Genomic DNA, 19,580 nt, shown 5'->3' on the forward strand with positions numbered 1-19,580 from the left:
TGTACCGATTGGGATGAAACCAATGCAAGGTGGTCCAGTTGGATCCTGGCCAGGTTTTAGGAGGATTAGGGTCCCGGTTACACCTCCCATTGGTGTACAATGGGTAGAACTTTGACCTGGGGAGCATTATCTGATCCTGCATTCAGACACCCCTGAACAGCTTGGGATGAAACAATGCAAGGTGGTCTAGTTGGATTCTGGCCAGGTTTTAGGGGGATTAGGGTCCCAGATACACCTCCCATTGGTGTACGATGGGCAGAACTATGACCTGGGGAGCCTGTTCTGATCCTGAATTCGGACACCCCTGCACCGATTGGGATGAAACCAATGTGAGGTAGTCTAGTTGGATTCTGACCAGGTTTTAGGGCTGTTAGGGTCCTGGTTTGAACTCCAGCTGTGTACGCTGGGCAGAACTTTGACCCAGGGAGCATGTTCTGAGCCTACATTCGGACACCCCTGCACCAATTGGGATGAAACCAATACAAGGTGGTGTAGTTGTATCCTGGCCAAGTTTTAGGGGGATTAGGGTCCCAGTTACACCTCCCATTGGTGTATGATGGGCAGAACATTGACCTGGGGAGCCTGTTCTGATCCTGAATTCGGACACCCCTGCAACGATTGGGATGAAACCAATGTGAGGTAGTCTAGTTGGATTCTGACCAGGTTTTAGGGCTGTTAGGGTCCCGGTTTGAACTCCAACTGTGTACGCTGGGCAGAACTTTGACCCAGGGAGCCTGTTCTGAGCCTACATTTGGACACCCCTGCACCAATTGGGATGAAACCAATAAAAGGTGGTGTAGTTGTATCCTGGCCAAGTTTTAGGGGGATTAGGGTCCCAGTTACACCTCCCATCGGTGTATGATGGGCAGAACATTGACCTGGGGAGACTGTTCTGATTCTGCATTCGGACACCCCTGCACTGATGGGGATGAAACCAATGCAAGGTGGTCTAGTTGGATCCTGGCCAGGTTTTAGGGGGATTAGGGTCCCAGATACACCTCCCATTGGTGTACGATGGGCAGAACTTTGACCTGGGGAGCCTGTTCTGATTCTGCATTCGGATACCCCTTCACCGATTGGGATGAAACCAACGCAAAGTGGTCCAGTTGGATCCTGGCCAGGTTTTAGGAGGATTAGGGTCCCGGTTACACCTCCCATTGGTGTACGATGGGCAGAACTATGACCCAGGGAGCCTGTTCTGAGCCTGCATTCGAACACCCCTGCACTGATTGGGATGAAACCAATGTGAGGTAGTCTAGTTGGATTCTGACCAGGTTTTAGGGCAGTTAGGGTCTTGGTTTGAACTCCAGCTGTGTACGTTGGGCAGAACTTTGACCCGGGGAGCATGTTCTGAACCTACATTCGGACACCCCTGTACCGATTGGGATGAAACCAATGCAAGGTGGTCCAGTTGGATCCTGGCCAGGTTTTAGGAGGATTAGGGTCCCGGTTACACCTCCCATTGGTGTACAATGGGTAGAACTTTGACCTGGGGAGCATTATCTAATCCTGCATTCAGACACCCCTGAACAGCTTGTGATGAAACAATGCAAGGTGGTCTAGTTGGATTCTGACCAGGTTTTAGGGCAGTTAGGGTCCCAGCTGGAACTCTAGCTGGTGTACGCTGGGCAGAACTTTGACTAGGGGAACCTGTTCTGAGCCTGCATTTAGACACCCCTGTACCGATTGTGATGAAACCAATGCAATGTGGTCCATTTGGATCCTGGCCAGGTTTTAGGGGGATTAGGGTCCTGGTTACACCTCCTATTGGTGTACGATGGGCAGAACTTTGACCTGGGGAGTATTATCTGATCCTGCATTCGGACACCCCTGCACAGCTTGGGATGAAACAATGCAAGGTGGTCTAGTTGGATCCTGACCAGGTTTTAGGGGAGGTTAGTGTCCCTGTCAGAACTCCCAGTGATGTAGACTGTTCTGGGCCTTCCACTGGATGGATTTGGATGACAAAAACAAAACACGACACTGAGCCACCTTATGGGTGTCTTGTAAGAGCTGCTAATTATTTTTATTTTTAAAAAATTGACCGCTACCTTCAGGTCTTTGAAACTTAATAACTTGAAGATTTAAACCCGGGCAACGCCAGGTACTTCAGCTAGATTCTTCCTATATATGAACAACTTTAATTCACATCAATATTCTCATATTGTTTTATGTATCATACTATATCAATTGAAATGCATCACAAACATGAATTATAAGGTAGGTGTGCTGTAATATGTTAGTGGTTGGAGATCACTGTCTTATGTGGAGAGCTAGGCATATAATATTATTATATTATACTTTTGTGTAGGTAAATAAGTAACAATATAGCAGAGTTATTTGTTTACGCATAACACACTTCAGAGTAGATTTTGTGTACAGGAAATGAATCGGAATTCCAGGAACTGTTCTCAAACATAGTAGTTTATTATTGCGCATGTTTGGCGATGGGAGGCACTTGATTTTTCCCTAGCTTAATAACGGAAGGTTTTTGGTTGAAATCCATGTCTGCATCTTATTCATTTTAAGTGAAGGATATTTTAATAAATATATATGTTATTTATTTTATTTTTTCATATGGTATCTGTGCATTTTACCCTTTATTTATTGTCAAACACACACACAGCACCTGCTTACGATGCTGCTTACTCAATGTAAGTTCCTTCTTATTAAACTGTGGTTTGACATATTCATTGTACAGGCCGCTAATGTGGTTTCCTTCTCTGCAGGAGTTCTTGTCAACGCAATGCCAGCTGTGGAACTGAGGGGGCCTATTATCCCCACTAGGGGGCCCATTATATTCATGGTGTATGACAACGTTTAGTTGCTAAAGTCATGTTGAATTATATTTCTTATATAAATTTATCAGCAAGAAAGAATGCTGTTGTTTATATCCTATTGTCTATATAGTAAAATGTATTAATAATATTTTGAGCATTGCTTGTGTGAAATGGTTACAATGTTTATTACATCATCGCCTGCATCTATATTAGGCACATAGTTGGTTTTACAGAGTGACGTTTTCAAAGTTCATTCATTGCGCATTGCAAAACACATTGGGTACGCACCGCTATGCCGTGATCAACTAGAACACATACCCTTTGCTCTTGAGAGACTCCTCCGCAAGCAGAGGCACGCCTAGGGGTGCGGGCATCTGCCTAAAATACACTTTATTTTTCTCCAAAAATACTGCTCTGTTTAGCCTCATTCATGGCATACGTTAATCATTAGAGTGAGTGGTTACCAGCTCTGTCATATTGAAGTATAAGTGTTTAGTACATTGCTCGGTGTGTACCTACAAAACGCTTTTATGCTGAAATGCAAAATGGGCCTCTTTAAAGTAAAGGATGAGAAAAGGATGGGTGCCAAATTGCCAGCTCAGAGCTGGTGCAAACGTGGAGTTTGTGAAGTCCTTTGAGGAGTGGAAGTGCATTCCTACAGGAAGGAACGTCCCTGAATATGCGCCCTTCCATCCTTTTATTTCATTTCAGTAATCCTGTTTTTACCAAATGTATATTGAAAGGATCACCCTCATTCCTACCCTCGTCCTGTGCAGACTTCTGCTCCTCTGCAAATACAGCCATCTTGCTCCATAAACACATGCACTTCCATGAAAATCACAGTTTGACCAATGCTGGTTTTCCACTGTGGAATTTACATTTTGCGCGTAATAAATTACCTCCAGTGTGTACTCAGGGGGATACCATTAATGCAGCTTGCTTGTGAAAACATTTTGGGACCCATATGTCTTTACAAGGCTGATGCATTTGCTGCCTGTGCTGTCAGAGATGTGTTACTCTCATACAGTATGTTGTGCTTCTATATAGTCTTGTTTAAGTTGCTATAAGTTGGCTTCTGATGTGTCCCATGCAGTGAAAATATAGAGCTCTGGGGGTTTACGTACAGAAGGATAAATCATCAAGGACAATTACTTTATGCAAAATGTAATTATTTTAGTATTCTGATTAGTTGTCTCTTATAATGTGTAGGTGTCACTGTTACCATTTCTATCTATGAATGCTTAGGTTACTACAAGTGTTATACGGTATAAACCTCCCTTTTCACATGTTATTTTCTAATAGCAACTACACAATATTGCTTACAAAGTACCTATTATATTGCAAACAGGTTTGTGAAGTGGAAACTATTAGAAGTTTACATTTAAATTCTTTACATTTAATAGATTGCGAGCGGGGCCCTCTTAACGCTTTGTCTGTCTGTTAATATCCAGTCTCATTTTATTACATTTTATTATGGGCAGCACAAGGGTCATGAGTTCGATTCCCGACCATGGCCTTATCTGTGTGGAGTCTGTATGTTCTCCCTGTGTTTGCGTGGGTTTCCTCTGGGTGCTCCAGTTTCCTCCCACACTCCAAAAACATACTGGTAGGTTAATTGACTGCTACCAAAATTGACCCCAGTCTCTTCCTCTGTGTGTGTGTGTGTGTGTGTCTATATTAGGGAATTTAGACTGTAAGCTCCAAGGGGGCAGGGACTGATGTGAGTGAGTTCTCTGTACAGCGCTGCAGAATTAGTAGCGCTATATAAATAAATGATGATGATGATGATTACTGTGTATGCTCCCATAGATTTATACATGTAAGACCTTTCCTATCAAGCACCATGTGCTCCTTTATGCGATAGTAAAATCTCCCAATCGCCACACAGTACAGTAATAAAACCCCTGTAGAGCCAAATAAGTATTGCAAAGGCTAAAGATAAACTTTAAAAAATGTAGCCATGATCTCTACAGTTCACTGCCTAAAGTCAAATACTAATGCTAATGCCATTAACTGGTCCTGCTGCTGATGCCAGCACAGAATTCCATTCAGTCCTGAAGCTAAATAATGCTTGAAGCTTGTCATCTCTCTCCTGCAATAGAATAAAGTGATAGGGTTTAAAAAATCAGGTTAAGATTTGTTTTTTTTTGTAGCATTTCTAATACACATTAAAACTAATTAATTACAAATGTAATGTTTATATAGTTCTAAATAACATAATTAAAGATTATGGACCTGATTCATTAAGGCATGCAAGTGAACCTAAATTCAGTTTTTTTCTAAAAACGACATAAATCGGGTTATGCATGTCCATAGTCAACTGAAAGCGAATACGACTGTTGTTGAATACGGGTCTAAGTCCGCTCGGCTCTAACAGACAATACACTCAAGGATACGTCCAATAGATCTGTGAAAAATAAAGTCCCAAAAGAACGCACAGGAAAAAAATATATATATTCAATTAATGTCACCTGTTAATAATATCGTCATTAATGACAAAACATTAAAAAACAAATTTTGCTCTATTTATTTTTTCCATAAAATACGTTTATAAGGATGTTATTAATGTGTACTGTAGATAAAATGCAGTTTTACAGTTGTTCCTGATTGTACACACATGTTCTGTATGCCTACGCAACCGTCATCACTAATCGGCACTTACACCAGACCTGCAGATGGTACATGTGATACGACAGAAAAATACGTACCTCCGAGATGGCCAAAGCTTAAATCAGATGCTGCTGCGTGCACTCAAGCTTAACACACCCTTACTGTACATAGATTACATGCATTCACCCATTTCCCTCCTGGTTCCGCCCATAAAATCGTAGGCTGTAGTAAGGGTCCTTTGTGCTTGAAGATAAATTAGACATTACTGCGTTCAGGGGCAAGCTGGGCAGGGGGGCAAGGGGGCATCTGTCCCCCAGGACAGTCCCATAGTGGACTACCTGGGACTGGGTCACTGGGCCACTTGCATTTCTTTTCCTTTATAATGTTCCTAATAGACTGCTGAGTTGAGTCTTGCCCCCCAGGCTAAAATTTGCCGCTCTCCCTTGACTGCATTCACTGGTGTATGGATTGTTTCTGGGCATGTGCAGAGCAATTTTGTGCAAAATACGGCAAGGATCGGCATTTACTTTCCTTAATGAATTAGGCCCTATCTCTTCACTACAGTTTTCCTCAAATGTCAGAATGTGGTATCCTCTTTATGCTGTATTCACAACATAATGGGGATCATTTACAATGAGTGCACTGAAAGAGCCTGGGCTTGGACTGATTTCTATATCTTCGCTTGGGGCTATGTTTTTTTCTGGGCATGTTACCCTTTGATATACCGGAGATGTGGCTGAATTATATACTGAGCATAGGCTATATTATATAATATGCATTGGGACTGTATTAAACTCTGGTCATGAAGCTATAATATATATTGGACATGAGGTTGTGTTATATACTGGACATGGAAATATTTTATTATATAATGGTACACCACTCAAGTTGTACTTTTTTACATGGCAGTTATTATTTTTTGCTCAAAATAACAGTTATCTAAAGGTTATGAAAAAATAAAGTTACCCATTGTGGACATCTGTCAAACAAACAGCTGAGTAACAACATGTTAGCTGTTGCACAGTCATATATAACACACTTTGGGCTAGATTTACTTAGCTGCGGGTTTGAAAAAGTGGGGATGTTGCCTATAGCAACCAATCAAATTCTATCTGTCATTTTGTAGCATGTACTAAGTAAATGAAAGCTAGAATCTGATTGGTTGCTATAGGCAACATCCCCACTTTTTCAAACTCGCAGCTTAGTAAATCTAGCCCTTAGAGTCAGATGCAATGTACGCTTAGAGCATAAATTGCAATGGTATCAGGGAGACCTAGGCCTTGACCTCTACCATGCTGGTATTGGAGAGATTATCAAGCCAAATGGCTGGGGTCAGTAAGTCAGGACATCCGGTGACTATAACCCCTTAAGCTAGTGGGGTAAGGGAAAGATAATGTGGTAAACCTGCCTGGCATTCATTTACTGTCTGTGTATAGTATTTTAGTGATATTTTAGTTACTACAATAAATGTACTATTGTACTTTTCTAACTGCATTTGCCCTAGAGCTAACGGGTACCCTTAGCCAGCAAAATAAGGTGCTTGGCAGCTGGGCTGAGCTGCATATAAACCCGGTATCTTCTCAGAGACAAAAATGCATAGAAAGTACACAAGTAAATAGAAAACAATGTGGGAGAGGGATGCAGGGGGTGGGATGTCCATTCCTTACATATAATCAATTAGCACAGGCCTGGCCAACTTGTGGCTCTCCAGGTGTTGTGAAACTACAAGCCCCAGCATGCTTTGCCAGTAGAAAGCCAGCCGATAGCTGTCAGGACCATATACTTATATGTCCTATTTATGCAGTCTTAATATGATGCACATATCTGCAGGGCCGCCATCAGGCGGGTACAGGGGGTACTGATGTAATCGGCCCGGTGCCATCAAGGGGCCTGGACTCAACAGGAGGCCCACCACCCGTGATGAAACTGATTACCTTCCATTTGATGTTCATCAATCAACTCCTTGGGGAAAGCTACCGCCCACACTGATAGCAGCTCCGCCCCCACAACACAGGGATCGGATCACATCAACTACTGTGAGCTCCATCTCTCCCCTCCCAACTCCTCTTCCTGCATGTAAAATTCAGGCGATCACATCCCTCCCCCTCCCCTTGAATGCCCAATTCAGAAGGTCACATCCCCCCCATTCCTCCACCTACATGCACGATCCAGGTGATCACATCCCTTCCCGCTCCTCCCCCTGCATGCACGATTCAGGCGATCACATCCGTCCCACTCCCCGTGAATGCACGATTCAAACAGTCACATCCCCCCCATTCCTCCCCCTACATGCGCCATCCAGTTGATCACATTCAGTTTCATTTTAAGAACAGCTTCCCCCAAAACACCTGAGAATATGAGATGGATCTCAATTTCTGATGCATAGGTACATAATTGCAGCACATCAACAAGTAAGTGCTATTCACTCACTCTACTTGAAACCAAGTTATGAAGCAAAAAGAATGAAACAATTAAATAAAAGCTTCATACTTGATATATTTTCCATTGTTTCAGTATTGCTTTTGACCTGTAAACACCCTGCTTTTCAACACCCTCATTATCTGCATTTCACTTTATTACAGATTGTAAAGCGAGTGAATTTGCCCAATTTTGTTACCTTTAATCAAATGAAGGCAACATTGGCCATTCAGGCTACATTATTTTCCTATCAAAATCTGATCTAATCGGAACAGATTTATTCTGAAAGAATGTAAATTGTGCATCTGCTGTCAAGAATGATGTGTTCGAGTCAGATTCAATTATTCTACCCAATCACCAAGCAACTAGGTATTTGGCAGATTTTACCATGTTGCGTGTGACCCTTATTCCTTATTTAAAGAGCATTCACTCTGACATTAGAGGTGTGAACCTAAACTTGCATACGGCATTGCTATGACGAAGCTGGCACTCTTGCCTATCTTTGTATGGGAAAGCTTCCTATTGCTAAAGAGATAAGGCTGAGCATGGCAGCCAAAAAGGGCAGTGCAGCATCATTTCCCCATTGGCTGATCAATCCCCATCCGCTACACTGCTACCAGATTCATCTCTCCAACCCCTTTATGACCCTATTATGTCCTGGGTTTGTTTCCCATTACCCCCTCCCCTCTATCCCTCCAATTACTAACTCTACACCTCCATCTCCCCAATTTTTGCAAGCCGTAGTAAAAGTTGGCGATTGAATAGGCCTTACATTGGTATAAATGGTGTTCAAGATGCATTAGTTTTCTCTCACTTTTCAATAAGAGATAGGAGAAAAGTTAGGCCCTGATCTACACACAAGAGGTTTGTGCAGTACAGTAAAAGGGAAATGCATAAAGGAATATATTTATTTTCCAGCCTTATTTGAGGCTGCAAGTTATCAGGGTAATGACCTGATAACAAATCTGTTCACTTATATTGTACTAGAAATTATTAGCTGTTCTTAGTTCAACTGCTGCTCTGGCATTAGAGTGGTTAAGCAAACTCAATAACTTGTCAATTAATTTGTCCATGGCGGCTGCACACATGAAAAACTGGTGGCAAATCCAACTGGAAGCCAAAAAGTTTATACTGCAGCACAACAAATTAGTTTTAAAAAGTACCGGTAGTTATTTGCTTTGCCCTTAATTTTAATTTAATCTTCTGATGATATGCATTGAGTAAAAATCTTTTAATTTATATGTCAAATTGATCATTGACTCTTTTGACATCTATATAACTCAGTAGAGACCAATATAAGAAAAATATAGAAAGCAAGCATCTAAAAAAATGGCATCAAACACTGTTATGCATGGGGCGAAGATTGAGGAGCTGGCCAGTGAGAAGGTCTGGTGGGTATGTAAAGGGAATTTCTAGAGATCTGTGGGGCATGTTTGGAGATCTGGCATGTAAGGGGCACGTAGGGAGATTTATGGGGCATGTTTGGAGATCTGGCATGTAAGGGGCACGTAGGGAGATTTATGGGACATGTGGGGAGGTCTGATGGGCATGTAACGGACAAGTAACACTCATTTGCAGGATGTACAGCTTAGAAGCTACAGTGGTGACTGTTTAAGAGAAGAAAAATGTGTCCTTGGACAAAACAAAGGGGAGGGTTGGGATGTTTTTTTAGCTGTTTCATTTGTACTGGGTCCCACCATTTCTGATGGCAGCCCTGCATATCTGTGTAATATCTGATGCCTGCTACTTTAGTGTTACTTCACTAAAACATTCACCTCTACTCTGTCTACTCTTATAGCCCCTCAAACTATTGTTAATTAATATAAGGCTTTTATAGTGCTTGTGAGGTAAAATTGCATGTGCTTACAGTGGTGAGAAAAATAGGCAATCTGAAGCATGACCGTTTTCATATATGTCCCTTTTTGCTTAAGCCAGTGGCGGTTTAAGGGTTTGCAAACATTGCACTTTGGGTTTTGACCCTTCAAACCGCTGGATAATACATTCGGCAGTTCGTAGGTGACAATCCCTACCAATGTGTGGTGATGTGCGGCTGCTTCAAAACTACCAAAAAAAACGCAGCTTGATCATACCTCCAAACATGTCTGTCCCCACCAGCGAGACAGGGGGCATGGTCATGCTAACATAGGGGTGTGGCCACATCACCAGAGGGCTGTGCCAGGCTGCCCATTACATACCTTTCATCTCCCAACGCTCCCACCCGTGGGAAAAACATGTCCCTGTGTGGGACAGCGCCCTAAAATCGGGACTGCCCCGCTGAAATTAGGGAGGTTTGGCTTGATACATTTCCCCATTGGAGATCATGTGCTGAGTACACAGAAAGTAACATATGTCCAGGGGAGGGCTGGCAAATTTTAGCCCGGGGGGCAAGACTTGACTCAGCAGTCTATTTTAAAGGGAAAAAATGCAGGTGGCCTAGTGACCCAGCCCAAGGTAGCCCTCTATGGGAACGGCCCGGGGGGCAGATGCCCCCCTGCCCCCCAGCAGAGCCTGCCCCTGCATATGTCCTACTTGTTTGCATCAAAGGAGACTATCTTGTCATGTTTTTAAGGAAGACAGCCTCGGAGCCTCCTTACTATGTGCAATACATTTGTTCAAAATCTACATTTGCTGAAATGCCCTGCATTATTCAGAGATGCTTAATGTGTTTGAAATATAGAGTTTTGTGCTGTTCCCGTTGCTAGATGTCCTCAGAAAACCTGTTTGGGGGAGTTTCCCCATATCTGTGAGATGGAGACTCCTCACATCATTGCCACATACGGCTGCTGCTCATTTGACACGCTTGGCACTCAGGACTGTCAAGTTTCTTCTCAAGATGAACATGAAAAAATGATGGACTTTTTTTTCATTCTGGCTTCTAAATCAACAGCTGGATAATCTCTGGGTGGAGAGATGTTTGGATTACAAGCACTATAATGCACAAATACACCCTGTACAAGCTTAATGATTACATTTAATTATTCATCCTATATAGATTGTTCTGTCATAAAACTGCTTTGTACTCTGTACTGGGACTACCCAAGAAAAATATTTACTTCTCATTATTATAAGTTTATGGAAACAACAGATACCCAAAAGTCAACTGGTCAAATTTCTCTGTACAGGGACATTCATTTTATATCATTAAGACCATATTTATCGCTCTTTGAAGTGGACAATAAAACAATTGATTAGACCACTCTGAATGATCTTTTAATGGGCCACTAAGCCTAAAATGCAAGTGGCTGTATATAAGAGGACTATTAATAACTCTCATAAATCTGCATGCAAAAGTTTCCATGCCTTGAGATGTTTGACCTTGTACTTACATTTGTTGTACAGCTAAGTGCAGGCTTGTGTTCTCTGTCATCAGTCTGCATTTATCATCAATGGAACTACTGCCAGGAAGTCTGCCGTGCAGAAAAATATATCCCCCACCATCACAATCTTCCTCAAATGACTGCCTTTCTTATAAGAGGCTGAATAAAGATGGTGGCTCCTCTTAGTAATCTAGTAACAGTAAATCTGTTTAATTGAATGCTGATTGGCTGTTGAGCGTTGAGTGGAGAAGGATGCAACAGTGACCCAGTGCACAGTCTGAGCAATGGCTCCCTGGACATAAGGAAGCTCCACTTCGGCCTCTTTAGTAGATATTGAAGATTTTGCAGTTCTGCATTATCATGGGAGTGTTTTGCATTGATGTGAGAGAGAGACCCACACAGCATATTGGGGTCACTGTGGGGCCTTCACAGCCCCGACTAAGGTTACCCCTGTTGCTAAGACACTGGCATTTAACATTCCTGGCAGTCTGGATCAGCCACATCTGTGACTGGTAGGAATGCTGGCTGCCTCTTCTCTAATGATGAGATAATGTGACCACTCACAATGATGGATGGTCCCAACCTACTGAGGTCTTTCAGTGCAGTCAGCAGATTTTGCTGTGGACACTCAAAAATCCTAATTTTGTTGGTTACAGTACCCTTACAAAAGTGAAAAGTCCAAGAGTGTGCTCAGTAGGTTTAAGAATGAACAGCTTCCAGAGACCATGGACTCTGTCCACGAGCACACTGAGTAGGTATTCCTTGGTTTCTTCTTACAGTATAGCTGCCCCTGATGTATTTTAATTTATACTCTTTTGCAACATCATTGTTTGTTACTACACTGCAGTCTATGAGACTTTGCTGCTGCACTATCTGACTGACATTCCAGATACCTGAACTTTGGCTAAACTTTATGGACTTCCATTACCCCCAAACTTGTCTTGTTATTTGGACTATGATTCTGTGTAAGTCAGTTACTCCAGCCTTGTTTCCTGCTCGGTGTATTAGCAAATATTACCAGTGTGTTCTTGCCTGTAATCCCCAGCTTCTGTAACTCCTGTATCAGTGTATCTCCAGTCACATTGCTCCTGTATACAATCCTTAGTTTCTGTGACTACAGTGATTTCCCAGGACTGCTCGTGCTCAGTCTGGTAACGGCATCAGCTACTGCACCTTTGTTTCCTGCTCAGTATGTTGGCAAGTATGACCAGTGTGTTCCTGTATGCAATCCTTACCCATACTTGCCAACTCTCCCGGAATGTCCGGGAGACTCCCGCATTTTGTGAGAGTCTCCCGGACTCCCGGGCGAGTGTGGCAATCTCCCGAATTCTGCCCACTTCACTAGGAAGTGCCCCACTTCCTAGTGAAGTGGGCAGAATTAGATCCCAAACGCCGCGATTCCCGGTGAATCGCGGCGTTTGGCCCCGCCCCCGCTGTCAAATGTCGCAATTTGCGTCATGACGTCACAGGGGGCGGGGCCGAAATGACGCGATTTCGGCCACCCCGCCCCTTCACGCCCCCCTCCACTGGCTGGCTCCCGGAAGGGAGCTGAAGAAAGTAGGTAAGTATGTCCTTACCTTCATTGACTGCTGTACCAGTGTATCTTCAGCCTTGCTATTGATTAGCCTGGATACATACATTACTCCTGTCATATTGTCCAGCTCGGCCTCCAGCCACTGAGGTCATCCTCTAAACACATTTATCATTATTTCTGTACCTGTGACTGTTTACACTGCATACTTCATCCATGTCAACCCTGTAATAAAGAATTCTAGGTTTTATCTCATCTGCTTTCTGATAGTCAGTTTTGGGATATCATTTTGTCCATCTGGAAGTGTGCATGGTATAGAGAGTAAAAATATCACTTAAGTTCTGCTTGCTAAAATTTTAGGGTGAGGGGACATCAGATCAGTTCGTATTACTTGTGTCACTTTTGTGTGTTTGGATGTTTTAGAAATGTTGCCTCAACACAAAGCCTATCAGACAGCAAGCGGGAGTAGATCTACAGTACAAGAATCACCTATACACAGTGTAGGCAACCACAACGGTGCTGCAGTGATGTCACTCCTATGACTGTATAGGCTGTACTTTAATATCCACCTTTGCCCAAAATGTTTCGAATAATGTTCAAATTTGTTTTCGTTGTATAGAATACTGAGTTGTGTCCAGGCCATTAACATTTGTCTATGGAGAAGTGCAGTTATGGTGACAGTCATGTATAAAATGCTCTCAGAAACTTGCCTTAATTATTGTCATTTGTTTATATTGGCAATTTTATTTAATTTCTGGATGTGTCAATGATATATACTGCACTACCAATCAGGCATGGCAGATTCCACATCACGCACCAGACTCTTATGTCCTGTTACTTACCCCTTCGCTGTCTTTCTAAGCTGTCCCTGAGGTCCACAGGCTCTGTTGGTCTCAGATTTCTCTGCAGGGTGCTGCCCAGTCTGTCTCCACTCTAGAGATCCCTTCAAAACCAGTGCATGAGTGCTGCCATTGTTGATTCGGTCACATGCTGCCTCTCAGCCAGAGTGCTGCTTCAGCTCAGCTGACTGCAACCTCCAATCAGGGAATAGTAGTTACTATAGAAGGACTTCCTGGAGTCCTAACCTGTTGCCAGTGCAATGGTGATTTCTCAGACTCCAACCTGGTTTACAGCAGTCTACTCAATTATTTCTGCCCAGCAATCCGGTTCCAGCCTGGTCTCCTTTGCTAAATCTGATCACCATCTTGCTTTTCCTGACATCTTGCCGGTCGTCAGTGCCTTTCATATTCCTACTGAACGCTCAGCAACCAAAATCTGTACCAGTTTAAGAGAAAGCTATTCTAAACTATTACTGGCCCTTCGCAAAGGTCACACAGATGGATCCTTCAGTAGATGATCCCAAGTTTTACACCATTTCTTTCAGCATATACATTCCAATTTACACCCTCCATTTTCTGTCTCTCAAGCTCAGTTAACTCCCCCAAAATGTATCTCTCCTATAACCTTTTAATTATTGTGTGTGGCTTCATGCCACGCAGGACACTTACTGTGCACCCTAGGTACATGCTTATACGTCATTAAACAAGCGGGGGTTGGCGGTTGGAGATTCAGACAGAAACTGCATATGTTCCTGCTTGAAAAAAAACCTTGCACAATAGACCCACATTTTGGTAGTCCTTGTTTAACAAAAGTTAAGTTAATAAATGTAACAAATTAAATGGTTAGATTTACTTCAGTACACTGAGTGACTGATAAAATGTGGAAGAGAGGTGCCTTGCCCTCAAAGCAAAGTCAACTTTTGGATGTATTAACTGGATTTGTACCTATATTTACTGGACATTGTATTGTATTAACTGGTCATGTGACTTTATTTACTGAGCACAGTACCGTACTAATATACTGGTCATGTGACTTTATTTACTGAGCACAGTACCGTACTAATATACTGGTCATGTGACTTTATTTACTGAGCACAGTACCGTACTAATATACTGGTCATGTGACTTTATTTACTGAGCACAGTACCGTACTAATATACTGGTCATGTGACTTTATTTACTGAGCACAGTACTGTACTAATATACTGGTCATGTGACTTTATTTACTGAGCACAGTACTGTACTAATATACTGGTCATGTGACTTTATTTACTGAGCACAGTACCGTACTAATATACTGGTCATGTGACTTTATTTACTGAGCACAGTACCGTACTAATATACTGGTCATAGCACTTGTCTAGGTGTTGCACTGTATTAATAGTCAACGGGGCTGTGTCACTTACTCAGCATAATGCTGTATTAATTTACTGGACATGGCGCCACTATATTAAGATATTCGTCAGTTACATGCTACTAATGAGGCTGGGTAGGGGACAGTTATAATTTTTGGATTGGGGCCTTTTTCCTTCTAAGTCTGTTTCTTTACTCTTTGTATTCTTTAATGTTGCTTTATGTGGATAATATAATGTGGTAACATTTTTGAGTGTGGAGATTATACATGCACAGTACTGCCTCTCATTACTGACATTCATCTTTGACTAGTTGTTCTACAACATATAATAAAGAATAATCAAGAGTTTTAGACAAGGCATTAATAAACAACTGATATTTAACTAAGGAATAGCTTAAAAATCTCCCTAACTCTTCTCATTTCAATGCAAATGACCAATTCTAAGACTTGCTAAAGAAGTCACAGTACCCAAGGAGTTAAACATCCACAAAATGACCATTTGTCTATAATTTTTTAATGGACTCTGTTGTGCCTGGTGAGAGTCCAACTCATTAAGTTATAACTGAGTGAGAGCATCCTGGACTCATTAAAATACTGCTGAGCGGGACAGAATTTGGGCCATGGTGACCGTTAATACCTCATCAGGGTTTTTACTTTCTAAACAGCGTCCATTCTTCTTGTCTTTCACCAACCAAATAATGTGTCAGTCACATAAATATTAGAAAAATGATCCTTTTTTTTTCTTCAGCTACCTGATTTTTTTCCCTGCTCGAGTAGTGTTACCAGATTGAATAAAATTCTTAGTCCTTTTTCCTATGACATAAAGCAATAAACATCTGTTTCTATACTTGACACTTTAATGCTACTTAATCAGATTGGTCTAATATGCTGCTTTTGTTTTCCAGGCCCAATGTTTGTGGATCTCGTTACAATGCCTACTGCTGTCCTGGGTGGAAAACCTTACCCGGAGGGAATCAGTGTATTGTCCGTAAGTTCATGTCTTTAGTTTTTCGTCACAGAAAGATTAAAAATAAAACTTAATAATATGCATAGCATGTCATTATTTGACCAATCCTAAGGACGAAACCTTGGATGGATTTATGCCCTTAAATATCTTTACAGCAAGTGTATATAGTTGCCACTAACAAATATGCATATTAAACAGCTTGAATAAAAAACTTCCTTCTCTCCAGCAGTATCATAACGCTGATTGACAGGCTGGAAGATGTGGCTGAGCCATTCACTGTAAAGATATCACATTCTATACACCGTACTATGTGATGCTGATTTTAGTCTGCTGTCTAAGACATTATTGCAGTAATCTGTTCAAGAATAAAATGACCTATAGTTAGGTGGGAAGTAAGAGGAGATCTTATGTAATTATTATAATGAATGAAACACAACATAAGGTTTATAATAAGGCCTGAGATAATTATTTGTTGCATTCTCAGTATGCCCGTTATGACAGTAGCCTCATTAGTGTTAGAATAAAGTAATGTGTAAGAACACAAATGAGATGTATTCTGTGGACCAGAGACATAGTGTGATGTATGTGTAATGTCCGTTATTGAGTGGAAACAGCCTTTATCATACATCAAGATGTGATTGATTTGCCTCTAGAGCTTAATGGGACAGACTTGACATATAATTTACATTTCCAATAACAGCTCTTGTTTTTCTTATTACCTATTGTTTATAAATCACTGTAGAGACATGTAGATAAATACAATTATGATAACACAGCACCATATATTCATTGATATGGATATGCAGCAAATGTAACACACAGCAGCAATGCTTGTTGTGTGGGTTGTGGGTGTACATATATTAATAACATGAGTGCTATGGATACTTATATATCAGTTATAAATGTTCTCCTTGTCTTTGTTACTCTCGGACATCTACCCAATCCAATGTCTGCAGTGGTCTGGATATGCCCTCCTCTCTCCCGCTGTGGCAGCCTTATTCATACAGACAGTATGTTGTTGATCGATACAAGCAGCCGGCAGGAGTAAGGAGAGCATCACCAGACCATGACGGACATCAGAGAACCCACAGGATCAGACGGAATGCCAATCCCCATGTAATATACTGGATTGAAGTTCAATTCATGGAACTCCACACAAAACTGAAATTTCTCGCTTACACTACATTTGGTTTTCTTAGCTAGAGGTTGCTCTGCCCAAAATACTCAGCACCATCTCTGCACCCAGCCCTGTCCTAGGCCACTACTCTATGCAATGTGCCAAAGAATTCTTTCACAATAGAAAAGCTATGTGACAGTCAGACAATCATCATCATCATCATAACCATTTATTTATATAGCGCCACTGATTCTGGAGCGCTGTGCAGAGAACTCATTCACATTAGTCCTTGCCCCATTGCAGCTTACAGTCTAAATTCACTAACATACACACACAGACAGACAGAGAGAGACTAGGGTCAATTTTGATAGCAGCCAATCTTCCTCTCTAATAAAAAAACAGCATATTATAATTAAATAAAAAAGATAAGTATACCAATTTAGTAAAACAATAAAAATACAAAAATGTATATGTCAAAAACTGTTTCTTAAGTGTTATAAGAAAATGTTTTCTATTTTGAAATATAAATATATTGGAAATCATTTTGGAATTCCATGGCCTACAGGCTCCTTCCTTTATATGGTCATGGAATTCCTCAGTAACTCTTAATATACTTTTGTTATGGGGTATTTTATCCTATCTCAGACCTCCCAACATGAGCGTTTCTTAGTACTAAATGATCTGCTCTCAAACCTGTCTCCTAATGCAGTCACCCGTGCTGAATCAATGAATTGATGGTTTAGAAAAGCACCTTTCACATCAGTTAATTGATTTAGCACAGATAACTGCGTTAGTAAAATAACTGGAAAGTTTGAGAGCAGAATAGTTTGTACACCCCCCAGCTGTCCCAATTTAGGCAATACAGTCCCATGTTAGGGAACCCTCCTGCCATCCCAACAATCAACTGGCAGGACTGCTGGGAGGCGTCTCATTCACTGCCACGAGCACACGTCACTGGTGCACACAGCAGAGTGGCAGTGTTTTTATCAGAGGGAGTAGATGCTGGTTTAGTGCTTCAGAGCATGCCCCAACATAGCTCCAACGTGACATGACCATGTCCCCTTTTGTTGGTACGCACAGACTGTCCTGAACTACACAATTGAAATGTTGGGAGATATGATTTTAAATTGTAGTAGGTGAAAGGTATTATGTATACTTGTATAGTGCCATTGGACATGAACACAGCAGTGATATAGCCAGGTACAGAGTTCCAGCTAGCACTACTATATAACCAATGACTTCCGCACCTGCTGTAATAAATTCTTTTTAAAATTCCATGTAATTGCTGACAACTGTGTGAATTGTGAACATGCTTCAACATTATAACATTACAGTGTTAAAAAAACCACAGGAGAACACAGCACAGATGACAATACATCATTGTTCATCACATGCAATATTACATAGCATCATCTTCATTGCTCACCACATATCCTGCACAGATGTTACAGCTCTCCATAAATCACGTAGTTGGGAACGGGAAGCCGTGGTACTGCATCAGCATATTTATGTTACAAGAAGCCTACACCCTGCCGAAATAATCTACAAATGTCAAGCTAACAAACTTGTACATTTTGATTGTCAAAATAATGTATCTATTACATGTTAATTTTTTACTCATTCTGGCATGCCAGAATGAAATAAAATTTTATAGTTTTAATTAATGAATATCCTTGAACCATGGTGGGGTTTTTAAGTGACTCTATGAAGCCTTAACATGTGTATAAACTTATTGGTATTTCCACAGCTACAACTTCGATTTAGTTTGATCAGTTTATTGATATCAAGCCACAAAATTGAGTAGAATTGATATACTTTAATTACTGACTCATTCTATAGATTTGCAATGCACCTGGACTCTAAAGCTGCTTTTCAGGCACAGTTTGATATTAAAATAGGCCACGTGTATAGACTGTATTGATTGTATTAATGTACAAGTGCTTTGTGTAAAAAGCATTGAGAGAGATGAATGCTTATTTATTATGTGAGTTTACTTCAGTGTTTTTATATGCAATATAAATATATGTAAAATTGTCCTATTCTTACAGCTATTTGTCGGCATTCCTGTGGTGATGGATTCTGCTCGCGGCCTAATATATGTACATGTCCAACTGGTCAGTCAGCCCCATCATGTGGATCTAAATCGGGTGAGTTGTATTAAGAGTCAAGTTACTTCATCAATTCACTTCTAGATGGAAATTTGACTTAAATTCTTTTATTTACCATATTGAGGAAAAGATTATTACTTTGGCGAGTATACCCAGCTTCTCACACATGTAGGATTTCTTGGGAAGTTTTAATATTCACTTTTTTTGCAATTCCTGGATTGGGTCCCCATGCTCTTGAAGCAGCTGTTTTGCAGTTGTCTGGATTGTAGGTATTCCTCCATCCCTACCTGTGTCACCATGTGCTGCATTCAAAGGTCTAAAATGTACAACCCCCCATCATTCACAAGACTTGTTTATAGAGGGCAGACGTTTGCAGTGTCCTCTCTAGTAATCCTTTGGCAACCCCTCTCTTGATGCCTGCTTCCTAAGCAACACATTAGTCATCTGTGATCCAATATATAGAAAACTCCTGTTTATGTAGGATATCAAAGCATTAGGCAGCAGGTTAGGCATTAGGACATATTAAGCAGACAGAATAA

At 41.3% G+C, this 19,580-nt stretch overlaps 1 protein-coding gene across 3 annotated transcripts in view; it reads left to right on the top strand.

The window, feature by feature from the left end:
• Positions 1–19,580, top strand: part of FBN1 (fibrillin 1) — a 192,673-nt gene that overhangs the window by 16,632 nt on the left and 156,461 nt on the right. For all 3 annotated transcript variants that reach the window (XM_075207977.1, XM_075207978.1, XM_075207979.1), the window contains exons 3-4: positions 15,755–15,837; positions 18,982–19,080. In XM_075207977.1, the coding sequence (XP_075064078.1) occupies positions 15,755–15,837; positions 18,982–19,080 (182 nt within the window). The remainder of the gene's footprint in view (positions 1–15,754; positions 15,838–18,981; positions 19,081–19,580) is intronic.

Source organism: Mixophyes fleayi, chromosome 4 (genome assembly GCF_038048845.1).
Source record: "Mixophyes fleayi isolate aMixFle1 chromosome 4, aMixFle1.hap1, whole genome shotgun sequence".
Taxonomy (NCBI): Eukaryota; Metazoa; Chordata; class Amphibia; order Anura; family Limnodynastidae; genus Mixophyes; species Mixophyes fleayi.